Raw genomic sequence first — 27066 nt, forward strand, 5'->3', positions numbered from 1 at the left:
GACCAGCCTGGGCAACATAGAGAGACCCACCTATACAAATTTTTTTTTTTTTTTTTTTTTTTTTTTTTTTTTTTTTTTTGAGACGGAGTCTCGCTCTGTCCCCAGGCTGGAGTGCAGTGGCCGGATCTCAGCTCACTGCAAGCTCCGCCTCCCGGGTTCACGCCATTCTCCTGCCTCAGCCTCCCGAGTAGCTGGGACTACAGGCGCCCGCCACCTCGCCCGGCTAGTTTTTTTTTATTTTTTAGTAGAGACGGGGTTTCACCGTGTTAGCCAGGATGGTCTCGATCTCCTGACCTCGTGATCCGCCCGTCTCGGCCTCCCAAAGTGCTGGGATTACAGGCTTGAGCCACCGCGCCCGGCCACAAAAATTTTTTTAAATAGTGGCCAGGCAAGTTGCTCATGCCTGTAAACCCAGCACATTGGTAGGGTGAGGCAAGCGGATCACCTGAGGCCAGGAGTTCCAGACCAGCCTGGCCATCAAGGTGAAAACCTGTCTCTATTGAAAAAATACGGCCGGGCGCGGTGGCTCAAGCCTGTAATCCTAGCACTTTGGGAGGCCGAGACGGGCGGATCACGAGGTCAGGAGATCGAGACCATCCTGACTAACACGGTGAAACCCCGTCTCTACTAAAAACTACAAAAAACTAGCCGGGCGAGGTGGCGGCGCCTGTAGTCCCAGCTACTCGGGAGGCTGAGACAGGAGAATGGCGTGAACCCGGGAGGCGGAGCTTGCACTGAGCTGAGATCCGGCCACAGCACTCCGCCCTGGGTGACAGCGCGAGACTCCGTCTCAAAAAAAAAAAAAAAAAAAAAAAAAGAAAAAATACAAAAACCTATCCAGGCATGGTGGCGGGCACCTGTAGTCCCAGCTACTCAGGAGGCTGAGGCACGAGAATTGCTTGAACCCAGAAGGGAGGTTGCAATGAGCTGAGATCGCACCACTGCACTCCAGCCTGGATAACAGAGTGAGACTCCATTTCAATTAAAAAAATAAATAGGGCCGGGCACAGTGGCTCATGTCTTTAATCCCAGCACTTTGGGAGGCCAAGGCAGGTGGATCACAAGGTCAGGATATCGAGACCATCCTGGCTAACACAGTGAAACCCCATCTCTACTAAAAATACAAAAATTAGCTGGGCATGGTGGTGGGCGCCTGTAATCCCAGCTACTCGGGAGGCTAAGGCAGGAGAATGGAGTGAAGCCAGGAGGCAAAGCTTGCAGTGAGCCGAGATGGTGCCACTGCACTCTAGCCTGGGCGACAGAGCGAGACTCCGTCTCAAAAAAAAAAAAAAGAAAATTAGCTGGGCGTGGTGGTGAGCGCCTGTAGTCCCAGCTACAACGGGAGGTCGAGGGAGGAGAATGGCATGAACCCGGGAGGCGGAGTTTGCAGTGAGCCGAGATTGCCCTACTGCACTCCAGCCTGGGTGACGGAGCGAGACTCCATCTCAAAAAAAAAAAAAAAGGAAAGAAAGAAAAAATAAATAAATAGGTCGGGCACGGTAGCTCATCTCTGTAATCCCAGCACTTTGGAAAGCCGAGGTGGGCAGATCATGAGGTCAGGAGATTTGAGACCATTCTGGCTAACACGGTGAAACCCCATCTCTACTAAAAATACAAAAAATAAGCCGGGTGTGGTGGCATGTGCCTGTAGTCCCAGCTACTCGGGAGGCTGAGGCAGGAGAATGGCGTGAACCCAGGAGGCGGGGGTTGCAGTGAGCCGAGATCATGCCACTGCACTCCAGCCTGGACGACAGAGGGAGACTCTGTCTCAAATAATAATAATAATAATAATAATAGATAAATAAAAATAAAAATTAAGGCCGGGCATGGTGGCTCACGCCTGTAATATCAGCACATTGGGAGGCCGAGTAGGGGCAGATCACCTGAGGTCGGGAGCTCGAGACCAGCCTTATCAACATGGAGAAACCCCATCTCAACTAAAAATACAAAATTAGCCAGGCATGGTGGCGCATACCTGTAATCCCAGTTACTCAGGAGTCTGAGGCAGGAGAATCGCTTGAACCTGGGAGGTGGAGGTTGCAGTGAGCCAAGATTGCGCCATTGCACTCCATCCGGGCAACAAGAGCGAAACTCCGTCTCAAAAAAAAAAAAAAAAAAAAAAAGCTGGGCATGGTGGCTCATGCCTGTAATCCCAGCTACTTGGGAAGCTGAGGTAGGAGAATTGCCTGAACCCAGAAGGAGGAGGTTGCAGTGGACCAAGATCACACCACTGCACTCCAACCTGGGTGACAGAGTGAGACTCCCTCTCAAAATACATAAATAAATAGGCTGGGTGTGGTTGCTCACACCTGTAATCCCAGCACTTTGGGAGGCCGAGGTGGGCGGATCACCTGAGATCAGGAGTTCAAGACCAGCCTGGCGAACATGGTGAAACCTCATCTCTACAAAAATACAAAATTTAGCCAGGCATGATGTTGGATACCTGTAATCCCAGCTACTCAGGGGGCTGAGGTGGGAAGATCAATTGAACCCGGGAGGTGGAGGTTGTAGTGAGCTGAGATTGCGTCACTGCAATCCAGCCTGGGTGACAGAGCAAGGCGCTGTCTCAAAAAGAAAAATAAATAAATAAATAAGGGCCAGCCATGGTGGCTCACGCCTGTAATCCCAGCACTTTGGGAGGCCGAGGTGGGCGGATCACGAGGTCAGGAGTTCGAGACCAGCCTGACCAACATGGTGAAACCCCCGTCTCTACCAAAAATACAAATTAGCCAGATGTAGTGGTGCACACCTGTGATGCCAGCTACTTGGGAGGCTGAGGTGGGAGAATTACTTGAACCCTGGAGGCAGAGGTTGCAGTGAGCCTAGACTACACTCCACTACACTCCAGCCCAGGCAACAGAGTGAGGCTGTGTCTCAAAAAAATTATTTTAATTAAAAAAAAAAAAAATGTTCAGGCCAGGTACAGTGACTCATGCCTGTAATCTCAGCACTTTGGGAGGCTGAGTAGGCAGAGTTCGAGACCAACCCGGGTCACATGGTGAAACCCCATCTGTACAAAAAATTTACCAAAAAATTAGCCAAGTGTGGTGGCCTGTGTCTGTAGTCCCAGCTACTTGGGAGGCTGAAGAGGGAGGATTGCTGGAGTCTGGGAGGCAGAGGTTGCAGTGAGATTCAACCATTGCACTCCAGCCTAGGGGAGCCAGACTCCATCTCAAGAAGAATAAAATTTTCCTCTTAAAAAAGAAAAGAAAATCCTCTACTAACCCCACAGCCCTCTCCTGCTCAGTATTGGCCCTCAATATCCAAGGGTTCAGCATCTAGGAATTCAACCAACTGAAGAACAAAAATATCTGAGGAAAGGCCAGGCATGGTGTCTCATGCCTGTAAACTCAGCACTTGAGGAGGCCGAGGCAGAGGATCATTTGAGGCCAGGAGTTTGTGACCAGCCTGGGCAACATAGTGAGACTCTGTCTCTGCAAAAGATTTAAAAATTAGCCGGGCGCGGTGGCTCACGCCTGTAATCCCAGCAGTTTGGGAGGCCAAGATGGGCGGATCATGAGGTCAGGAGATCGAGACCATCCTGGCTAACACGGCGAAACCCCGTCTCTACTAAAAATACAAAAATTAGCCGGGTGCGGTGGCAGGCGATCTATAGTCCCAGCTACACGGGAGGCTGAGGCAGGAGAATGGTGTGAACCCGGGAGGCGGAGCTTGCACTGAGTGGAGATTGCGCCACTGCACTCCAGCCTGGGCGACAGAGTGGGAGTCCGTCTCAAAAAAAAAAAAAAGGCTGGGCGCGGTGTCTCAAGCCTGTAATCCCAGCACTTTGGGAGGCCAAGGCGGGTGGATCACAAGGTCAGGAGATCGAGACCATCCTGGCTAACACGGTGAAACCCCGTCTCTACTAAAAAGTACAAAAAAAAACTAGACGGGCGAGGTGGCGGGCGCCTGTAGTCCCAGCTACTCGGGAGGCTGAGGCAGGAGAATGGCGTGAACCCGGGAGGCGGAGCTTGCAGTGAGCTGAGATCCGGCCACTGCACTCCAGCTTGGGCGACAGAGCAAGACTCCGTCTCAAAAAAAAAAAAAAAAAAAAAAATTAGCGCCGGGCATGGTGTCTGACACCTATAATCCCAGCAGTTTGGGAGGCCAAGGTGGGTGGATCACCTGAGGTTGGGAGTTTGAGACCAGCCTGACCAACATGGAGAAACCCCATCTCTGCTAAAAATACAAAATTAGCCGGGTGTAGTGGAACATGCCTGTGATCCCTGTTACTCGGGAGGCTGAGGCAGGAAAATCACTTGAACCCCGGAGGCAGAGGTTGCAGTGAGTTGAGATAGTGCCACTGCACTCCAGCCTGAATGACAGAGAGAGATTCCGTCTCAAAAGAAAAAAAAAAAAGGAAAAAGAAAAAATCTAAAACTTCCCTGACCCCAAGTTACAAGGTGTAACTTTATCTTTCTTACTAAAATAGTGTAGTGGGCTGTGCGTGGTGGTTCATGCCCATAATCCCAGCACTTTGGGAGGCTGAGGCAGGCGGATCACAAGGTCAGGAGTTCGAGGCAAGTTTGGCCAACATGGAGAAACCCCGTCTGTACTAAAAATACAAAAAATTAGCCAAGCATTGTGGTGTACGCCTGTAATCCCACCTACTCTGGAGGCTAAGGCAGGAGAATTGCTTGAATCTGGGAAGTGGAGGTTGCAGTGAGCCGAGATTGTGCCACTGCACTTCAGCCTGGGCAACAGAGCAAGAATCCATCTCAAAAATAAATAAATTAATTAATTAAAGAAAAACACAATAGTGTAGTGAAGATGGAGGAGAGAGAAGCAGATGGGGTCTGCGCATGTTGGCTCACATCTGAAATCCCAGCACTTTGGAAGGCTGAAGTGGGTGACTTAAGCCCTAGAACAGTGTCTGGCACATAGCAAGTACTCAATAGATTTTTGTTGAGTGAGTGAATAAATGACATCTTTCTCTGGGTTGGCTCTCCCCTTCTGGTATCGACATGACTACAGCAGCTCCAGATATTATGTCTTCTTACATCCAGCTCCAGTGGGAAAGAAGCAAAATTCTCCTTGTACCTTTTATCTCCCTGGGTTATGTGCCCATCCCTAAAACAATCATCATGGGCAAGAGAATGTTATATGCTGATTGAGTTGGTTCTGGGTTGTGTGCTCCCTGCCTGGAGTAAGCCTCATCCAACCACATGGTCTGAGTTTGGAGTAGGGGTGTTTCTATGGATAACTATATTGTACATAATGAATTAATGATTGGCAGGCAAAATTAGTGGCAAAAATCCACTATTCTGCCCTTGGTAAGAAATTCAAGTAGGGGCCTGGGCACAGTGGCTCACGCCTGTAAACCCAGCACTTTGGGACGCCGAGGAAGGTGGATCACGAGGTCAGGAGTTCAAGACCAGCCTGGCCAAGATGGTAAAACTTTGTCTCTACTAAAAATAAAAAAAATTAGCTGGTGTGGTGGTGGGTGCCTGTAATCCCAGTTGCTTGGGAGGTTGAGGCAAGAGAATCACTTGAATCGCCCTGGCAGAAGAACCGCCAGGGAGGCAGAGGTTGCAGTGAGCCGAGATCGGGCCACTGCACTCTAGCCTGGGTGACAGAGCAAGACTCTGCCTCAAAGAAAGAAAAAAAAGAAATTCAAGTAGGGAAATGGCTCAGAAGACCCACAGTGGTTCAAATACAGGAATATATGTTGTTGTCATATATATAGTCTCCAGCAGGGGACGCCCCCTTCCCCTCTCCCCTGGGAGCCAAGAGTCTAGACTGGGCCACCAGCCCATACCCCCAGTCCAGGCAGCATTGATTCCCCACCAGAACTGAGCTCAGGTTCAGTGGGGGATGACTCAAGAAAGCACTGTAATTGACACTTAGCGGTTTTCTACTCTTCAGACCCAGGGCCATGGAGCCTTGAGTAGAGTTTTTTTATTTTTTTAATCAGCATCTCTATTTTCTCTTTGACCCCAATTCCTTCCCTGCTACTCTCTACACCCCAGGAACTCACCAGCCGGGAGCAGGCGGCAGCTAATTTTGGTACCACTTAAGGGTTCCCCATTCTGGCCCCCCTTCTACTCTCTCACCCCCAAATATTTGTATCTAGAGTATTTTCTTCCAAGAGGCTGCAACACCCAAGGCTAGTACCTCTCATAACAACGCCCACCTCCCTTTAGGAATTGGCCAAATTGGCATTTTTTTCATGACAGTCTGCCATTCCTAGATGTTTTCTACATTAAAGAAGAAGAAAAAAAATCACTATTTTCTCCTTAACTTCAAGCTACCACTCTCTCCTCTTCCCCTATAAGGGAAGAGAAAAAAAAAGTTGAAATATAAAAATTCCCCTCCTCACCAGGCGCAGGTTCATACCTGTAAATCCCAGTGGCTCATACCTGTAAATCCCAGCACTTTGGGAGGCCGAGGAGGGCAGATCACCTGAGATTGGGAGTTCGAGACCAGCCTGACCAACATGGAGAAACCCCCGTCTCTACTAAAAATCCAAAAAATTAGCCAGGCATGCTGGCACATGCCTGTAATCCCAACTACTCAGGAGGCTAAGGCAGGAGAATCACGTAGAACCCAGGAGGCGGAGGTTGCAGTGAGCCGAGGTCTTGCCATTGCACTCCAACCTGGCCAACAAGAGTGAAACTCTGTCTCAAAAAAAAAAAGAAATCCCCCTCCTCCCATTATTCAAGTTATTGTCATCACTCTCTTCTCTGCCCCATAAAGCTGTGAAGCCCTCTGCCTCACTCTTGACAGCATGAGGGGCCAGTGGGCAGGGATTGTGGTTTGAATATCTGAATTTTTTTTCCTTCCACTCTGGGTACTTGCTCAGGCATTGGGGCTCCTTACTCTTGGCCACATGAGTTTCTTTTTTTTTTTTTTTTTTTTTGAGACGGAGTCTTGCTCTGCCACCCAGGCTGGAGTGCAGTGGCCGGATCTCAGCTCACTGCAAGCTCCGCCTCCCGGGTTTATGCCATTCTCCTGCCTCAGCCTCCCGAGTAGCTGGGACTACAGGCGCCCGCCACCTCGCCCGGCTAGTTTTTGTATTTTTTAGTAGAGACGGGGTTTCACCGTGTTCGCCAGGATGGTCTCGATCTCCTGACCTTGTGATCCGCCCGTCTCGGCCTCCCAAAGTGCTGGGATTACAGGGTTGAGCCACCGCACCCGGCCCACATGAGTTTCTTTAGAATCCTCTGGTCAACTGGGACCTTGATTTTGAGACAGTTTAGCCTGGGGTATTTTTGTTCTGTTTGTTCTGTTTGTCAGTCTTGTTTGCCTGTTTTCTTCTGTCAGTTTTAGTTTTTTTCATCATTGTGGTTCTGGAAACTTCTCGTGTGCAGTGTCTGGCAAGTTTTGAACAGGTTCTTTCTATAAAAATCAAAGATTTTTTTTAAATGTTCCACCAGGCGTGGTGGCTCACGCCTGTAATCCCAACGCTTTAGGAGGCCAAGGCGGGCGGATCACAAGGTTAGGAGTTTGAGACAAACCTGGCCAATATGGTGAAACCCTGTCTCTACTAAAACTACAAAAATTAGCCGGGCTTGGTGGGGTACACCTGTAATCCCAGGTACTCAAGAGGCTGAGGCAGAAGAATTGCTTGAACCCGGGAGGTGGAAGTTGCAGTGAACTGAGATCGCACCACTGCACTCCAGCCTGGGTAACAGAGGGAGACTCCATCTCAAAAAAAAAAGTGTTCCAAGGCTAGGGGCAGTAGCTAACAACTGTAATCTCAGCACTTTGGGAGACCAAAGGAGGTGGCTCACTTGAGCCCAGGAGTTCAAGACCAGCCTGGGCCAAGCCAGGCACGGTGGCTCACACATGTAATCCCAGCACTTTGGGAGGCTGAGGCAGGTGGATCACCTGAGGTCAGGAGTTCGAGACCAGCCTGGCCAACCTGGTGAAACTCCATCTCTACTAAAAATACAAAAAAATTAGCCAGGTGTGGTGGCAGAAGACTATAACCCCAGCTACTTGGGAGCCTGAGGCAGGAAAATCGCTTGAACCCGGGAGACAAAGGTTGCAGTGAGATGAGATTGTGCCATTTCACTCCAGCCTGGGAGTCTCAAAAAAAAAAAAAAGAAGAAAGAAGAAAGGAAGAAGAAGAAGAAGAAGAAGAAGAAGAAGAGGAGGAGGAGGAGGAGGAGGAGGAAGAGGAAGAAGAAAGAAGAAGAAGAAGAGAAGAAAGAAGAAAGAGGAAAGAGGAAGGAAAAAGGAAGGAAAGAGGAAGGAAAGAAGAAGGAAAGAAGAAGGAAAGAAGAAGGAGGAAGAAGGGGACGAAGGGGAAAAGAAGAAGAAAAGAAGAAGAAGAAGAGAAGAAAGAAGAAGAGAAGAATAAGAGAAGAAGAAGAGAAGAAGAAGAGAAAAAGAAGAAGAAGAAGAAGAAGAAGAAGAAAGAGAAGAAGAAGAGGAGGAAGAGGAAGAGGAGGAGGAGGAGGAGGAAGAGGAAGAAGAGGAAGAAGAAGGAGGAAGAAGAAGGAGGAAGAAGAAGGAGGAAGAAGAAGGAGAAGAAGAAGGAGAAGAAAGAAGGAGGAGAAGGAGAAGGAGAAGAAGGAGAAGAAAGAGAAGAAGAAGAAGAAGGAGGAGGAGGAGGAGGAAGAAGAAGAAGGAAGAAGAAGGAGAAGAAAGAAGGAGAAGAAAGAAGAAGAAGAAGGAGAAGAAAGAAGGAGAAGAAAGAAGGAAAGAAGGAGAAGGATAGAGAAGAAAGAGGAGAAGAAGAAGAGGAAGAAAGGAAGAAGAAGAAGAAAAGAAGAAAGAAGAAGAAGAAGAGGAAGAGGAAGAAGAAAGGAAGAGAGAAATAAGAGGAAAAGAAGAAGAAGAAGAAGAAGAAGAAGAAGAAAGAAGAAGAAGAAGAAAGAAGAAAGAAGAAAAGAAGAAGAAGAAAAGAAGAAGAAGAAGAAGAAGAAGAAGAAGGAGAAGGAGAAGGAGAAGGAGAAGAAGAAGACCACCAGCCTGGGCAACATGGTGAGAGCCTGTCTCTATAAAAAATACAGAAATTAGGCTAGGCATGGTGACTCATCCCTGTAAACCCAGCACTTTGGGAGGCTGAGGCAGGCGGATCATGAGGTCAGGAGTTCGAGACCAGCCTAGCCAACATGGTGAAACCCTGTCTCTACTAAAAATACAAAAATTAGCCGGTGTGGTGGCGGGGACCTGTAATCCCAGCTACTCGGGAGGCTGAGCCAGGAGAATCACTTGAACCAGGGAGGTGGAGGTTGCAGTGAGCCGAGATAGCACCACTGCACTCCAACCTGGGCGATGAGCAAGACTCCGGCTCAAAAAAAAGATCAAAAACAGAAATTAGCTGGGCGTGGTCGTGCACATCTGTAGTCCCAGCTACCTGGGAGGCTAAGACAGGGGAATCACCTGAGCCCAGGAGGTGGAGGTTGCAGTGCGCCAAAATTGCACCACTATACTCTAGCCCAGACAACAGAGTGAGATTGTGTCTCAAAACAAATTTTTTTTTTAATTAAAAAAACAATGTGGCCCAGTGCAGTGGCTCATGCCTGTAATCCCAGCACTTTGGGAGGCTAAGGTGGGCGGATCATGAGGTCATGAGATCGAGACCATCCTGGCTGACACAGTGAAACACCCTCTCTACTAAAAATACAAAAAAATTAGCCGGGCATGGTGGTGGGCACCTGTAGTCTCAGCTACTTGGGAGGCTGAGACAGGAGAATGGCATGAACCAGGGAGGCAGAACTTGCAGTAAGCCGAGATGGTGCCACTGCACTCCAGCCTGGGCAACAGAGCAAGACTCTGTCTCAAAAAAGAAAAAAAAAAAATGTTCAGGCCAGGTACAGTGACTCACGCCTGTAATCTCAGCACTTTGGGAGGTGGAGTAGGTGGAGTTAAAGACCAACCTGGGCTACATGGTGAAACCCCATCTGCACAAAAAAATTACCAAAAAATTAGCCGGGTGTGGTGGCCCGCGTCTATAGTCCCAGCTACTTGGGAGGTTGAAGAGGGAGGATTGCTTGAGTCTGGGAGGCAGAGGTTGCAGTGAGATTCAACCATTGCACTCTAGCCTAGGGGAGCCAGATTCCATCTCAAAAAAAATAAAAGTTTCATCTTAAAAAAGAAAAGAAAATCCTCTACTAACCCCACAGCCCTCTCCTGTTCAGTATTGGTCCTCAATATCCAAGGGTTTAGCATCCAGGAATTCAACCAACTGAAGAACAAAAATATCTGGGGAAAGGCCAGGCATGGTGTCTCATGCCTGTAAACTCAGCACTCGGGGAGGCCGAGGCCGAGGATCACTTGAGGCCAGGAGTTCGTGACTAGCCTGGGCAACATAGTGAGAATCTGTCTCTGCAAAAGATTTAAAAATTAGCGCTGGGCGTGGTATCTGACACCTGTAATCTGACACAAAATTGTAATTTTGGGAGGCCAAGGTGGGTGGATCACCTGAGGTTGGGAGTTCGAGACCAGCCTAACCAACGTGGAGAAACCCCGTCTCTACTGAAAATACAAAATTAGCCAGGCATGGTGGTGCATGCCTGTGATCCCAGCTACTCAGGAGGCTGAGGCAGGAAAATCACTTGAACCCGGGAGGTGGAGGTTGCAGTGAGCCAAGATCGTGCCATTGCACTGCAGATTGGGTAACAAGAGCGAAACTCCATCTCAAAAAAAAAAAAGGAATTACTAGGCATGGTGGCAGCAGGTCTATAGTCACAGCTACTAGTGGGGTTGAGGTGGGAGGAATGCTTGAGCCATGATTGCACCACTGCACTCCAGTCTGGGCGACAGAGCAAGACCCTGTCTCAAAAAAAAAATAAAATAAAAGAGAGAAGGGGAGGAGAGAAATTGAGGATAGCCAGAATATACAGTCATGTCTTCCCAGGGAATTTAGATACCATAATTTCCACCCTCCCATCCTATGGATACCAAAATCTGCTGATTCTCTTGTAGTAAGAGATGACTTTAAGTCATCTCTAGATTACTTATAATATCTAATACAATGTAAGTGCTATATAAATAGTTGTTATACTGTATTGTGTCATATTTTTGTTATTTTTGTTATTTTAGAGATGAGGTCCCCGAAGTCCCGTGATAGAGATTTCTGTCTATTTTGTTCACTGATGTATCCCCAGCACGGGACAGAGCTTGCTAGTAGATGCTTTATACATCTTCCTCCATAGTCAGGCATGTTAGCATGTGCCTGTAGTCCTGGCCACTCAAGAGGGCTGAAACTGGAAGATGGCTTGAACCCAAGAGTTTCAGGTTCCAGTGAGCTATGATCATGCCACTGCACTCCAGCCTGGGCGACAGAATGAGCACTGACTCTAAGAACCTTCTTTCCTAAACTCCCCTCTACCAAGGTGTATCTCTGTTTCAAGTGTTTGATTTAGAGGCTACAAAGGATGAAGAGGGCTCAAGGCCTCAAACAGACCAAGGTAAATGGAGTTTCTCCAGCTGCTAGAACGGTCTAGGAGAGCTCAGGTGGTTAAGCTGCTTCTTCCTCCTTTGCAAACCCTTTGTTTTTTCTCCATAAAGGAATGACCTCAGATAGGAGACAGTAGCCGAAGCTTACAGGAGGGAAATGCACACCTGCTCTTCATCCCAAACACCGACCCAACGACCACTCCTTCCAGGAGCCTAGTATAAAGCAAAGGTGCTGATAGCCCAGGGCCACCGCTGACCTCTAGGGCAAGGCAAAGTAAGGCTAGGAGAGGATCCTGCAGGCCAAAGGATGAAAAGGACTAGGAACAAACAACAACAAAACCCTTATGGGGACAGGGGGTACAGTGCCCCCTCCCCGTCCCAAAACCATTCCTCCCTCGATGGAAGGACGAGTTCTGCTATTTGGCCTCATGGGAAATGTAGTTTAGGAGACGTGGCCAGGAGGGCCTTTTACAAAACTTTGACAGAAGAAAAAAATACGTTGTGTACGGGAGTCCAAAACTACCACCATGCTTCCATGCTTGCACAGACTCTAAATACACATTTCCCCACTTCCTTTGCCTCGACCAGTCTCCAGAGCGGTTCCTCCTCCCGCCCACATCCCCTGTGTCTCGGCTTTCCATTTGGGCCGACCTACCTCTCTCCTACTCGCTGGTTCGTCAGCCGCTCCGTTCAATCGTAGGAACGCTCCTGGTCAGTTCCCGGAGTGCCTTGCGGCTGTAATGGCTGCCCCCAGCTGGCGCGGGGCTGGGCTTGTTCAAGCGGTGTTAAGGGTCTGGCAGGTGGGCCCTCATGTCGCGAGGGAGCGGGTGATCCCTTTTTCCTCACCCTTAGGCTTCCAACGGAGGTGCGTGTCCTGCGTTGCGGGGTCCGCTTTCTCTGGTCTCCGCTTAGCCTCAGCTTCTCGGAATTACGGCCAGGGCTCTGCCCTGGACCACTTCCTCGGATTCTCTCAGCCCGACAGTTCGGTGACTTCTTGCGTCCCCGCGGTGTCCATGCACAGAGGTAAAGAGCCCTGATAGGTTTGCCCGGAACTGTCACGTTTTTAGCACTGAAAGGTTTCTGGGGATATTGTCTTTGATTCTATTTTATAGAAAACGATGTTGAGGCCCTGACAGGGATGAGCAGTGAAAAATCTCACGGGAGAGAAATAACAGTTTGAGTGGGAGAAGGAAACGATCTGGTCACAACCAGAGGCGCTCACTAAAGAGCATGAGATTGAAGGGCCACATGAGATTGAAGGGCCACAGACAAAGCAGAACTATGGCTCTGCACCCTGACATGGGAAGCAAATTTGATCCAATAAATGCATGTTGGGCTTCATCTACTTGTCAAGACACAGTTGCACCTGGAAAATAGCACACTTTATTCTTCAAACAGAGTCCGGTATTGGAGACTGGACACAAACTGGTGATTGCAAAATGGTGTCATAAGGAGATAATATAAAAAGACTGGGCCCTCTCCTTCTTGACCCCTAGCCCTGCCTCCCATCCCTCCTTCAGAAAAAAAAAAAAAAAAGACTGGGAAAGCTTGCAGAGCCTTCATAGCACCCTTAGTAGCGTGAGAGAATGAGAGCTGAGGAATTATCTGGCTTTGTGTAGTCCAGCTTGCTTAAATGTACGTACACTTCTCAGGCACAGCTACACATTATAATTGCATGCAGTAATTGAGTATTAAGTGCCAGGCATTGTGCTGAGTTGTTTTACACAATTGCTAGTCATCAAAAAAAGTTATAAGCTGATAAGTAGGTACCGTTAATATCAACTAGATTTTACATATGAGAAAACTAAAGGGCTCAGAGAGTTACTTTATAAACTAATGTAAATTAAGGGCCAAAGTCTCAAAGTCAGGCCTAGGTGCCTTCAACCTGGTGCACTAATTTTGTATCCCTGCTCCCTTTGTGGGCGGGCAGGAACAAGCACCTGACAGGAAATCCAGATTCCACTGGTCTCACGCCTCTTCCCACTTGCACATAGATGAGCAGGATCTCCTCTTGGTCCATCACCCTGATATGCCTGAGAATCCCCGGGTCCTACGAGTGGTCCTCCTGGGAGCCCCGAATGCAGGGAAGTCAACACTCTCCAACCAGCTCCTGGGCCGAAAGGTATGCTACACCCTTGACCATCCTACCCTTTACATCTTTTACTTCTTGCCATGCCTTCAGGGATGGTCTTGAAGGGATCTGGGACCTCACTGAGACTCCTTTGTTCATGGCAGGTGTTCCCTGTTTCCAAGAAGGTGCATACCACTCGCTGCCAAGCTCTGGGGGTCATCACAGAGAAGGAAACCCAGGTGGTGGGTACCTACAAAGGGAGTCCTTGAAACAGGACAGAGGGTGAAGCTAAGAGGGTCTCCCTTACCATCAGCCTTGAAGAAAATGATGGTTACATTCATTTATCTGAGGAAAGGGGTTTTCTTTTTTTTTTTTTTTTTTGGAGATGGAGTCTCGCTCTGTCACCCAGACTGGAGTCCAGTGACTCTATGTTGGCTCACTGCAAGCTCCACCTCCTGGGTTCACACCATTCTCCTGCCTCAGCTTCCCAAGTAGCTGGGACTACAAGCGCCCGCCACCATACCTGGCTAATTTTTTGTATTTTTAGTAGAAACGGTGTCTCACCATGTTAGCCAGGATGGTCTTGATGTCCTGACCTCGTGATCAGCCTGCCTCGGCCTCCCAAAGTGCTGGAATTACAGTCGTGAGCCACCATGCCCGGCCAGGAGAGGGGGTTTCCTCTTCCTTTAGGCATGGTACAGTTCTGTCTCTACCTTGCCCTCCCCTGGCATCTAGTCAGAAATATTTCATTCTCTCTTTTTTTTTTTGAGATGGAGTTTCACTCTTGTTGCCCAGGCTGGAGTTCAGTGGCACAATCTCAGCTCACCACAACCTCTGCCTCCCAGGTTTAAGTAGTTCTCCTGCCTCAGCCTCCCGAGTAGCTGGGACTACAGGCATGTGCCACCACGCCCAGCTAATTTTGTGTTTTTGGTAGAGATGGGGTTTCACCATGTTGGCCAGTCTGGTCTCAAACTCCTGACCTCAGGTGATCCGCCCACCTCAGCCTCCCAAAGTGCTGGGATTATGAGCATGAGCCACCACGCCCAGCTGATTTCATTCTCTTTTACTGCTTCCTAATCTTCCTTATATTCACAGTCATCGTCTTTCTCCAAGATCCCATCAAAGCAGAATGGTAAAAACCTAAGGTCAGCCTGGGTGCAGTGCACATATCCCAGCACTGTGGGAGGCCAAAGTCGGTGGATCACTTGAAATCAGGAGTTCGAGACCAGCCTGGCCAACATGGTGAAACCCTGTCTCTACTAAAAAAATACAAAAATTAGCCAGGTGCGGTGGAGCACACCTGTAATCCCAGCTACTCAGGAGGTTGAGGCAGGAGAATTGCTTGAACCTGGGAGGCAGAGGTTGCAGTGAGCCAAGATGGTACCACTGCACTCCAGCCTGGGCGACAGAGTGAGACTCTGTCTCAAAAAAAAAAAACAACAAAAAATAAACCTAAAGTCAATAATAGCTTGACTGAGGAGGGAGGGCAGGCTCCTGACATCACAGGTAGCCTCTCTCTCACTTCCCAGTCATAATCTTTTCTCCTGGGGTCTGGGTATCTCACTTTCCTGATTTTAGATTCTACTTGACACACCTGGCATTATCAGTCCTGGTAAACAGAAGAGGTAATGGTGGTGGAATTGGGGTGGATATGGGGGGAGGTACGGAAACAGGGTGGGGAGATTCCATTATAGGGGCTGGAAAACCCCTTTCCCATACAACATCCCTCATCAGAAATGCCTGAGTCATAAGACCCTTCCTGACTGATGAATGTCTGTCCCTCAGGCACCACCTGGAGCTCTCTTTGTTGGAAGATCCATGGAAGAGCATGGAATCTGCTGATCTTGGTTAGGTTCAGGATGGGAACCTTAAGCCCAGTTTACAGGGGTCATGGCCTTTCATTCCTTGGTAGTTTGTGGGGCGAAAGCCAAGCTCATACCATGTAAGTTTTTGTCAGGGCAGGAGGAACAGTGGCCATTTCCTTTTCCTTCTTCTTGCCTTGCCATCTTCCAGTTGTGGTTCTTGTGGATGTCTCAGACAAGTGGACACGGAACCAGCTCAGCCCTCAGTTGCTCAGGTGCTTGACCAAGTTCTCCCAGATCCCTAGTGTCCTGGTCATGAACAAGGTGAGCACTACCCACCCGAGGAAGGGGTCTACTTCCCTCCAAGTCCCCTATATCTGACCACACACCCTTTGCCCATCCCCCATGTCCAGGTAGATTGTCTGAAGCGGAAGTCAGTTCTCCTGGAGCTCACGGCAGCCCTCACTGAAGGTGTGGTCAACGGCAAAAAGCTCGAGATGAGGCAGGCCTTCCGCTCACACCCTGGTACCCGTTGCCCCAGCCCAGCAGTTAAGGACCCAAACACACTCTCTGTGGGAAACCCTCAGAGGATTGGCTGGCCCCACTTCAAGGAGATCTTCATGTTGTCAGCCCTAAGCCAGGAGGATGTGAAAACACTAAAGGTCAGTTAGTCTTGGCCATAGCCTGGCCCTTGGTTTCTACCATATGAAGACAGCCCTCAAAGTTCCTCCTGGAAGCAAAAATGAAGAGAAAAGTCCTGCTTGGGATTAAGATGCCCATCTATTCCCTCTGTTCCCACAGCAATACCTCCTGACACAGGCCCAGCCAGGGCCCTGGGAGTACCACAGTGCAGTCCTCACTAGCCAGACACCAGAAGAGATCTGCGCCAACATTATCCGAGAGAAGCTCCTAGAGCACCTGCCTCAGGAGGTGCCTTACAATGTACAGCAGGTACAGAGTGAAGGGTTCTGGGGGCTCTCTACCAGACACACACCTTTACCCAGGAGTATGACTGACTAATCTTTTGTCTCCCTGTACAGAAGACGGCAGTATGGGAGGAAGGACCAGGTGGGGAGCTAGTTATCCAACAGAAGCTTCTGGTGCCCAAAGAATCTTATATGGTAAGTGAGACTAGGCATGTTTGACTAGGGAGGCCGAGACGGGCGGATCACAAGGTCAGGAGATCGAGACCATCCTGGCTAACACGGTGAAACCCCGTCTCTACCAAAAATACAAAAAACTAGCCGGGCGAGGTGGTGGCGCCTGTAGTCCCAGCTACTCGGGAGGCTGAGGCAGGAGAATGGCGTGAACCCGGGAGGCGGAGCTTGCAGTGAGCTGAGATCTGGCCACTGCACTCCAGCCTGGGTGACAGAGCGAGACTCCGTCTCAAAAAAAAAAAAAAAAAAGAAATGTTTTGTAGAGAAGGGGTTTCACTCTGTTGCCCAGACTGGTCTCAAACTCCTGGGCTCAAGCAGTCCACCCACCTTAGCCTCCGAAAGTGCTGGGAATAATAGGCGTGAGCCACTGCACCTAACCCTCTCCTTTTTTAGTTTTTTAATCTCTTTGAGCCAGGGTCTTGCTCTGTCGCTCAGGCTGGGGTGCAGGGGCGCAATCTCAGCTCACTGCAACTTCTGCCTCTCGGGTTCAAATGATTCTCCTGCTTCAGCTTCCCGAGTAGCTAAGATTACAGGTGCCCGCCACCATGCCCAGCTAATTTTTTGTAGAGACAGGGTTTCACCATGTTGACCAGGCTGGTTTCCAACTCCTGACCTCAGGTCATCTGCCTGCCTCAACCTCCCAAAGTGCTGGGATTACAGGCATGAGCCACCACACCTGGCCACCCTCTCTTTTTTTTAAAGAGGGGTTGCACTTTTACCCAGGCTGAACTCAAACTCCTGTGCTCAAAGGATCCTCTCACCTCAGCCCCCCGAATAGCTGGGACTACAGGCATGTGCCATCATTCCTGTCTTCCTTCTCTTTCATATACCCTCAGAAACTGCTGATTGGTCCGAAGGGCCATGTGATCTCCCAGATAGCACAGGAGGCAGGCCGCGACCTCATGAACATCTTCCTCTGTGATGTTGACATCCACCTCTCTGTGAAGCTCCTCAAGTGACCACCCTCTACTGACCCTCCCAGGACGTTCCAGCTCAAGCTGCTGGCAGGAACTGACCAGATCTGTCCTTGGCTAGGGACCCTCTAGGGACTGGTGAGAGACATGAACACTGACTGGCTGCTAGCTGGCCTGGCCCTGCTGAGTCTGCATAGTCCCTGCCCAGCTGTGTCTCCTGTTGGAAGAAGGAACTGGCCTTAGCTCATTTTCCAGGTGGTTCCTCTGCCCGGGACCACAGCTACAAAGGTGTAGCTAAGACGATGGCTCATTGGTGGGAGCAATATCACCCTACCTCCAGCTAGCTATGGGCCCAGAGTTTCTCCCTGAGTCGCTGTTACTGGTAGGGAGATTTCTCTTCACGCCCTCATTTCCTTCACCTTGAACTTGGATAAGAACTCATGTCTCCTGAATGAGGTAGCGCCTCCCATCTGCTCCCCAATTCTTGATCTCTCCCACCCCATCCCTCTCCCCAGTCTTGGATACTAATAAAAGACAGGCATTCTGGTTCTCATCTTTATTCCTTTTATTTATTTATTTTTATTTTTTAATATTAGGGACTGAGTCTCACTATGTTGTCTAGGCTGGTCTCAAACTCCTGGGCTCAAGAAATCCTCCTGCCTTGGCCTCTGAAAGTGGTGGGATTACAGGTGTAAGCCACTGTGCCTGGCCTCATCTTTATTTCTTTACAACAGGAAAGAGAAAATGTATCTATTCCCTCCCCCACCCGCCATCCCATGCCCTCACTCCGCCTTGTTTGAGCTGGAGTCTCCCTTCCAGTAGTCTGCTCCAGGGTCCTGAATTCTCTTCCTGGCACGTTTTCTGGGTATAGCAAGAGAACCCTTACCATTACTAAACTCAGTAATGGTAACGGTTTCCTTGCCATTCCCAAGTGCCCTGGCAGTCAGTAGGCTGTGACAGGCTGAGCGGAGAGCTTCTTGGGCTTGCAGCATCTCTCCTGTCTTCCTTGTCAGGCTCCAGAACTGGGGGTGCCCGGACTAGTACATCATCTATACTGTAGTGTCTCATCACAAACTTACAGTATATGATGATATCCCAGCCAGGGCCCCACTGGGGGTACAGGAAGCATGGCTTGAAAAGTACTGTCAGGGGCTGGGGGCAGAGCAGGACAGGTCAGGGCTGGACACACACAGCTCCCTGCTCCCTGCTCTACAGCTCCCTCCCAGGCCAGCATCTCCTTGATTCTGTGGTCAGGCACAGCCCAGGTGGGTTATGGGAAGGGGACTGGAGCTAGGGTCTGTTGAGATCTCATAGGGACCCAGGGCCAGTGTTAAAACAAGCTAGAGATGGCATAATGATGCAGAAGGTTCCCTTTGGTCAGACCAACAAGCAGACAGGCAGACAGACCCGGAGAAGGTGCACTTACCTGGAGCTGGAGCTGCAGACTGAGGACTGAGGAGGCCTTTGGATGCAGGGAGGATCTGTCCCTTCCTCTTCCTTGAGCTGCTTGCCTTTTAACATACTGGTCCCTCCTCTGGGTGGGGCACTTCTCCTGGCCCTGCCTGTTAACCCTTGCCCTGCTAGAGTCCATGAAACAAGGGTCATGGCCCCTCTCCCTAGAAGGCCTTTTTTCACAACTCTCTCATGGACCACATTAACCCTGAGGTCCACCCTTCACTCCCATCTCCAAGAAGCTCGTCATCTCTGCTGGACTGGGAATGAGAAAGAACAGCTTCATCCCATCCATCAGCATTTAATTGCTGGTCAGATCCCTGGTGGAAGGTTTTTCGTTTTTGCTTTTTTTGTTTTGCAGTGGTGGTGGGCAATGTTAGTTGAATCTCTCTATATAGGGCAGGAAGGGTCCTGGCAGCTGGATCTCCAGCATCTGTCTGGCGGCCGAGCTCACACTACCCGTTAGCCTAAATTTCTATTCCCAGCCCCTGTCCCTATGTTTATGATGAGCCCAAGGAGGCCAGACCTAGGCAGGCAGAGAGACTTTGCCTAGCACTGCCCTGGCAAGGTCCTCTTGGAGGTTGCTCTGCTAGGAGATTTGAGAGCAGCTGAATCCCCAGCTCTTGTGGGTCTGCTCTTCAAAGCTCAAAGCACGTCCAGTGAGAGCCTAACACTGTTTGGTTCTTTGCCTCTAGGGTAAGGGAGAGGCACCTCAAAGCAGGGCCTCCACTGTTTAGGATCCCCATTCTGGGGGCCACACCCTTCCCTCTTCCCTAACCTAGACGATCTGGTCTGTGTGCTGGAAGGCAGTTATACCCTTCCTCTGCAGGGGCAGACTAGAGCAGGATGGAAGTGGGAGAAGAGACCCAATCTTTTCTGGGTCCTGTGGAGATGTTCTATTTCCTGAGGCCACAGCACGCTGGCACATGTAACCCTCTGCTTAGCATGGTCTTCCCTCCTTTCTTGTCTAGTCAGCTCCTAGCCCCTCTTCAGAGCTTTTTTTTTTTTTCTTCCTTTTTTTGAGACAATTTAACTCTGTCACCCAGGTTGGAATGCAGTTGTGTGATCACGGCTCACTGCAGACCCCCCGGGCTCAGGTGATCCTCCCACCTCAGCCTCCCAAGTAGCTGGGACTACAGGCATGCACCACCACACCTGGCTAATTTTTGTATTTTTAGTGGAGACGGAGTTTTACCATGTTGCTTGGGCTGCTCTCAAACTCCTGGGTTCAACTGATCCGCCCACATGGCCTCCCAGAGTGCTGGGATTACAGGCACAAGCCACAGCCTCCCTCTTCACATCTCTAAGTGTTACTTCTGCAGGGAAGTCTTCCCAGACTATTTAAGTCCCCCTGATAGGGGCTTATTTATTTGTGTGATTATTCACATTAAGTAAATAATCATGAGGGCCTTGTTTATTCACTGATGTACTTCTGCGTTTGTTTGGTTGATTGGTTTTTTTGAGCCAGAGTCTTGCTCTGTCGCCCAGGTTGGAGTACAGTAGCGCAATCTCGGCTCACTGCAACCTTCACCTCCCAGGTTCAAGTGATTCTCCTGCCTCAGCCTCCTGAGTAGCTGGGACTACAGGCACTCGCTGCCATGCCCTGCTAATTTTTTGTATTTTTAGTAGAGAGAGGGTTTCACCGTGTTGCCCAGGCTGGTGTCGAACTCCTGAGCTCAGGCGATCCACCCGCCTCAGCCTCCCAAAGTGCTGGCATTACAGGCGTGAGCCACCGCACCCGGCTCACTGATGTACTTCTATCACATAATTAGCGACTAAATAAATGTTCCAGCCTACATCAAGCTGAGCCTAATGTAATGTAGGGAAGGAGAGAGACCTTGGCCTGAGGAGGCAGATGGACAAAGCTGTGGCTCTCTCAGGTATGCCATTTTCTCTCTGTGACCCTCGCTGTTCTTATTTGTAAATAGGAATAACAATAGTCCCCAGTTCACAGAGTTGCCAGATCTAGGGGATCAGCTGCGGGTGCCAGTCAACAGAAGGAGTTCAAACAAGTTCATTCCCACCTCACCCCATTCACTCAGGGACCCCCACAAGGCCTGTCCTTGATCATCTGAAAGCCCATGGAATATTCTTGAAAGCCACCTGGGACCATTGCGAGAACCCAGATCAAGAGGTGACAGGTCCCAAGTGACAGTCTCAGCTCTGCTGCATCCAGCTCTGTGACTTTGGACCAAGTGTTCCCACCCTCAGTTTCCTCAAATTTAAAATGGCAGCTGTCAATACCTACCTTATACAGTGATAAAGAAGGTGATATGAGCACTCATCTCAAGCTCCCAGATCAGGTCCTAACACATATGAAACAAATGTCAGTTTCCTTCTTTACTTCTTTCTTCTGTCTCACAGGCTGTGTGACTGGGGACAAATTACACTTCTCTGAGCTTTGGTGGTTATATACATCTTGCCAAGTTGTAAGAGTCAAGTCAGAAATATGAGTGAGAACCCAGGCACGGTGGCTCATGACTGTAATCCCAGAACTTTGAGAGGTTGATGGGGGCAGATCGCTTGAGCCCAGGAGTTCAAGACCAGCCTGGGTAACATAGTAAGACCCCGTCTCTACTAAAAGTACAAAACAAACAAATTAGCCAGTTGTGGTGGCGTGTGCCTGTAGTCCCAGCTACTTGGTGGGCTGTGGTGAGAGGATCACTCTAGCCTGGGAAGTCGAGGTTGCAATGAGCCATGTTTGTACCACTTCAGCCTGGGTGACAGAGTGAGACTCTATCTCAAAAAAAAAAAAAAAAAAAGAAATTAAAAAAAAAGAGAAAGAAATACAGAAAGATGAGTGAGGGCCAGGTGTGGTGGCTCACGCCTATAATCCTAGCACTTTGGGAGGCTGAGGTGGGTGGATCATTCGAGATCAAGAGATCGAGACCAGCCTGGCCAACATGGTAAAACTCCATCTCTACTAAAAATATAAAAAATTAGCTGGGTATGGTGGCATGCACCAGTAATCCCAACTACTCAGGACGCTGAGGCACAAGAATTACTTAAACCTAAGAGGCGGAAGTTGCTGTGAGCCAAAACTGCACCACTGCCATCTAACCTGGGTGACAGAATGAGACTCTGTTTAAAAAAAAAAAGATGAGTGACAAAACTTATGAATCCAGCTGCCCCAGCCAGGTGAGGCATTGTCATTGTGTCCGCTCCTGCTTCCCCTGACCCGCTTTCCTGTCCTATGTCTCTCCTGCGAGGCCACCTCTATTCAGAGACCCCACAGACAGCTCAAGCTCCTTCAACAGAGCAAGGGCTTTGTGCACTAGGGCAAGCTTCATGCCACTTACTTCCTAGACTTCTGCCTAGTCCCTGGGGGCCAAATCCAAAGGTGAGTATGGGCAGAACCTAGGGGTTGTGAAGGGAAAGGAGAGAGATTATCTCAACCAGCCAGAGATCCTGTGACTGTGGCCTCTGGCCAGGGGTGGGGATTGCTGTGAGTAGGGTGTGGGTTGGAGGAGAGCCTGGGCCTGGGTGGGATAATCAGGGGGCCCTGATAAGCAGACACTGGGCTATCAGGGTGGGGGCCCAGCAGCCTTCTGTTTATCAGGAGTCAGCAGCGGTCAAAGCAGGGCTGAGGATACTTCACTTCCCGCCCAGGGCTGTCTTCCTGGATAGTTGTTCTTCCATTTCTCTGCCTCCCCAGTACCCCACAGGGAGTTGGAATGTGAATCCCTCTCCTCCTCTGCAAGTCACACAGAGACTCTCTGGCCAGTACAGGGGTGGGAGGACACGAGCTAGGGCCTTAGGCCTAATTTTTAAATTCTGACAGCTTTTGCTTCAAACCAGGAGCTCCATGTCTCTCCTGAGGCCAGTGAGGCAAGTCTGGGGCCTTTGTCCTTCTAACTTCAACCCCTGCCACTGCAGCTTTAAGCTCTTGATTGTTCTTTAGGTCTTTTTTGGAAGAAGTCCTAAAGTGTATGGTGATTGATGAAGTTAAGGAGGGTCAGATGTGCACAGGTCCTTCAAAATCATGGAGTTCAAGTCTTCCATTTATATAGGAGAGAAACTGAAGCCAGAGAGGAGGAGAGAATTGTTCAAAGCTTGCGGGTTCCCTCCACCTCTCAGCATCGGGGAACAATGCATGACTCAAAGAGGAACAGGAAGCAGCCGTAGACACTCACAGACAGATACACATAATGTGCAAAACACACACATACAAATGCACACATGTGCACTGCCCACATGTATGCAGACATATAACACATAGAGATACGCAGCATACACATTAAAAAAAGAAATTCAGGCCGGGCGCAGTGACTCATGCCTGTAATTCCAGCACTTTAGGTGGCTGAGGCAGGAGGGTCACTTGAACCCAGGAGTTCGGACTAGCCACGGCAACATAGCAAGACCTCATCTCTCCAGAAACATTTAAAAATTAGCCACCTGTGGGCCAAGTGTGGTGACTCAACACCTGTAATCCCAGCACTTTGGGAGGTCGAGGCGGGCAGATCACCTGAGATCGGGAGTTTGAGACCAGCTTGATCAACATGGAGAAACCCCATCTCTACTAAAAATACAAAATTAGCCGGGCGTGGTGGCACATGCCTGTAATCCAAGCTACTCAGGAGGCTGAGGCAGGAGAATCACTTGAACCCAAGAGGCGGAGGCAGCAGTGAGCTGAGATTATCCCATTGTACTCCAGCCTGGGCAACAAAAGCAAAATTCCATCTCAAAAAAAAAAAAAAAAAAAATTAGCCAGCTGTGGTGGCACATGCCTGTATTCCTAGCTACTTGGGAGGCTGGGGTGGGAAGATTGCTTGACCCCGGGAGACTGAGGCTGCAGTGAGCTATGATTGCAGCAGCACTGGGAGGCTGGTTGAGTGAGATCCTGTTTCTAAAAAATAAATAATAAATTCAGCGGATAGAATTACTCTTATTTTCCTTTTTTTTTTTTTTTTTTTTTTTTTGAGATGGAGTCTCACTCTGTCGCCCAGGCTGGAGTGCAGTGGCCGGATCTTGGCTCACTGCAACCTCCGCCTCCGAGGTTTACGCCATTCTCCTGCCTCAGCCTCCCGAGTAGCTGGGACGACAGGCGCCCGCCACCTCGCCCAGCTAGTTTTTTTGTATTTTTTAGTAGAGACGGGGTTTCACCGTGTTAGCCAGGATGGTCTTATTTTCCTCTTGGTTGCTTTACTATGTCTCATGACACTAGCAGTTTTATACAAGGATAAAAGGAGGCCAAATAATATGGTTATTCAATGCTCTTCTCATTCAATGTCTCATAGCACAGACAGTAGCAAAATTCATTCAGGAACAAAGGACTCTGAGAAATTCTGAGAAGCTAGAAAACTGGTTTTTCGTTTTGTTTGTTTTGTTTGTTTTTTGAGACGGAGTCTCGCTCTGTTGCCAGGCTGGAGTGCAGTGGCACAATCTCGGCTCACTGCAACCTCCGCCTCCTGGGTTCAAGCGATTCTCTGGCCTCAGCCTCCTGAGTAGCTGGGACTACAGGCAACCACGACCATGCCCAGCTAATTTTTGTATTTTTAGCAGAGACGGGGTTTCACCATGTTGGCCAGGATGGTCTCAATCTCTGGATCTCGTGATCTGCCTGCCTTGACCTCCCAAAGCACTGGGATTACAGGTGTGAACTACCGCACCTGGCCCTAATTTTTGTATTTTTAGTAGAGATGGGGTTTCACCATGTTGGCCAGGCTGGTCTTGAACCCCTGACCTCAGGTGATCCGCCTGCCCGGCCACTGTGTTTTTTTTTTTTTTTTTTTTTTTTTAAAGACAGGGTCGGCTGGGTACGTTGGCTCATTCCTGTAATCCCAGCACTTTAAGAGGCCAAGGCGGGTGGATCACGAGGTCAGGAGATCAAGACCATGCTGGCTAACACAGTGAAACACCATCTCTACTAAAAAAATACAGGCCGGGCGTGGTGGCTCAAGCCTGTAATCCCAGCACTTTGGGAGGCCGAGACGGGCAGATCACGAGGTCAGGAGATCGAGACCATCCTGGCTAACACGGTGAAACCCCGTCTCTACTAAAAAATATAAAAATCGGCCGGGCGCGGTGGCTCAAGCCTGTAATCCCAGCACTTTGGGAGGCCGAGACGGGCGGATCACGAGGTCAGGAGATCGAGACCATCCTGGCTAACACGGTGAAACCCCGTCTCTACTAAAAAATACAAAAAACTAGCCGGGCGAGGTGGCGGGCGCCTGTAGTCCCAGCTACTCGGGAGGCTGAGGCAGGAGAATGGCGTGAACCCCGGAGGCAGAGCTTGCAGTGAGCTGAGATCCGGCCACTGCACTCCAGCCTGGGCGACAGAGCGAGACTCCGTCTCAAAAAAAAAAAAAAAAAAAAAAAATATATATATATATATATATAAAAATCTAGCCGGGCGAGGTGGCAGGCGCCTGTAGTCCCAGCTAGTCGGGAGGCTAAGGCAGGAGAATAGCGTAAGCCCGGGAGGCGGAGCTTGCAGTGAGCTGAGATCCGGCCACTGCACTCCACCCTGGGTAACAGAGCGAGACTCCGTTTCCAAAAAAAAAAAAAAATACAAAAAAATTAGCCAGGTGTGGTGGCGGGTGCCTGTGGTCCCAGCTACTCGGGAGGCTGAGGCAGGAGAATGGTGTGAACCCAGGATGCGGAGCTTGTAGTGAGCCAAGATCACGCCACTGCACTCCAGCCTGGGTGACAGAGCAAAACTCTGCCTCAAAAATAAATAAATAGGCCTGGCGCGGTGGCTCAAGCCTGTAATCCCAGCACTTTGGGAGGCCGAGACGGGTGGATCACGAGGTCAGCAGATCGAGACCATCCTGGCTAACACGGTGAAACCCTGTCTCTACTAAAAAATACAAAAAAAAAAAAAAAACTAGCCGGGCGAGGTGGCGGGTGCCTGTAGTCCCAGCTACTTGGGAGGCTGAGGCAGGAGAATGGCTTAAACCCGGGAGGCGGAACTTGCAGTGAGCTGAGATCCGGCCACTGCACTCCAGCCTGGGCGACAGAGCGAGACTCCGTCTCAAAACAAATAAATAAATAAATAAATAAATAAAAAATAAAAAGACAGGGTCTCATTCTATTGCCCAGGCTGGAGTGCAGTGGTGCAGTGGTGCGGACGCCTGTGGTCCCAGCTACTCGGGAGGCTGAGGCAGGAGAATGGTGTGAACCCAGGATGCCGAGCTTGTAGTGAGCCAAGATCACGCCACTGCACTCCAGCCTGGGTGACAGAGCAAAACTCTGCCTCAAAAATAAATAAATAAATAAAAAATAAAAAGACAGGGTCTCATTCTATTGCCCAGGCTGGAGTGCAGTGGTGCTGTGGTGTGGTCATAATTCACTTCTGGGCTCAAGGGATCCTCCTACCTCAGCCTCTCAAGAGTAATTGAGTAAGCATTCCTTCTGCCTTGGCCTTCCAAAGTGCTGAGATTACCCATGTGAGCCACTGCACCCAGCCTGGAAAACTGTTCTAATCCTTACCCTCATGTGGTCAATGGGGCTTGAGATTTAGGAGTTTGTCAGAGAGGCCTGCTCCACTTCATCTTGACTGGTCTGTGAAGCTTCTCTTCAGCCTCCCTGACACTTGCCTCTCTAGGTCCAGGCTTGGGACACAGGTCCCCGCAGGTCTCACTGTTGTCCTCATCACACTGTGGCAAATTCCCTTATTTGTCCCCAACCATTCCGTGAATGTGCACCTTGTCTGAACCATCTCCCTGGCCCAGCACCTGGGATTTATCCTGGGAGGTGTTCAGAGAACGCCTTAGATGGAACAGATGCCAATCCCTCAAGACAATGTCCAACATATGCTCAAGCATATGTTCCCTTATACTCTCTATGCCGTTCAGCCCCATGAGGAAGTGTGCATGTTGAGCACTGTACCCAGATGCCCCTGGAGCCCTTCCAGGGAGTGGGGTCCTAAGAATGGCTTTCCTGGGGGCTTCGTCAATGTCCATCGGTCTCCAAAAGACACCTGCATGCCATTTTCACGATAGAGAAACTAAGGTTCAGGGAGGAAGTGCTTGGCCCGAATCTCATAGTGAGCAGAACTACAGCCTTGTTCTCCAGACTCACACTCTGGCTTTATGCACAAACCTGCTAGGAATAGGGTAGATTTTGTGAGTTTGTGAGGCCTTTTTTAATTTCAATGGAATCAAACCTAAGTTCTGCCAATCAGCAGTAATGTGATTCTGAGCCTCCTTATCTATTATAGGGATGAAAATAATACCTGTCTCACAAGATCCTTCAGAAGATTCAGTAAAATCTAGCTGGGCACGGTGGCTCACACATGTAATCTCAGTACTTTGGGAGACCAAGGCGGGTGGATCCCTTGAAGTTAGGAGTTCGAGACCAGCCTGGTCAACATGGCA

At 49.6% G+C, this 27066-nt stretch overlaps 2 protein-coding genes and 1 long non-coding RNA gene across 3 annotated transcripts in view; 1 reads left to right on the plus strand and 2 right to left on the minus strand.

Moving 5' to 3' along the window:
- FAM222B (family with sequence similarity 222 member B) overlaps positions 1–12107 on the minus strand; it is a 114968-nt gene extending 102861 nt beyond the window's left edge. Inside the window, exon 1 of the mRNA XM_033181852.1 lies at positions 12008–12107. The gene's annotated coding sequence lies outside the window, so the exon portion shown is untranslated. The remainder of the gene's footprint in view (positions 1–12007) is intronic.
- On the plus strand, positions 12020–17849 carry ERAL1 (Era like 12S mitochondrial rRNA chaperone 1). The gene is made up of 10 exons (XM_033181858.1): positions 12020–12375; positions 13347–13474; positions 13588–13665; positions 15002–15048; positions 15209–15270; positions 15437–15549; positions 15639–15887; positions 16027–16176; positions 16266–16346; positions 17219–17849. The coding sequence occupies exons 1-10, from the start codon at positions 12093–12095 to the stop codon at positions 17339–17341; spliced, it is 1314 nt and encodes a 437-aa protein (XP_033037749.1). The 5' UTR covers positions 12020–12092; the 3' UTR covers positions 17342–17849.
- Positions 17849–18820, minus strand: LOC117066450. The gene is made up of 3 exons (XR_004430336.1): positions 18723–18820; positions 18083–18157; positions 17849–17964 (listed from the first exon to the last, which is right to left on the minus strand). It is a non-coding gene; the product is annotated as an uncharacterized LOC117066450 (long non-coding RNA).
- Between the last annotated feature and the right edge of the window lie 8246 nt (positions 18821–27066).

This window comes from Trachypithecus francoisi, unplaced genomic scaffold (assembly GCF_009764315.1).
Source record: "Trachypithecus francoisi isolate TF-2019V2 unplaced genomic scaffold, Tfra_2.0 Lachesis_group20, whole genome shotgun sequence".
Classification (NCBI taxonomy): domain Eukaryota; kingdom Metazoa; phylum Chordata; class Mammalia; order Primates; family Cercopithecidae; genus Trachypithecus; species Trachypithecus francoisi.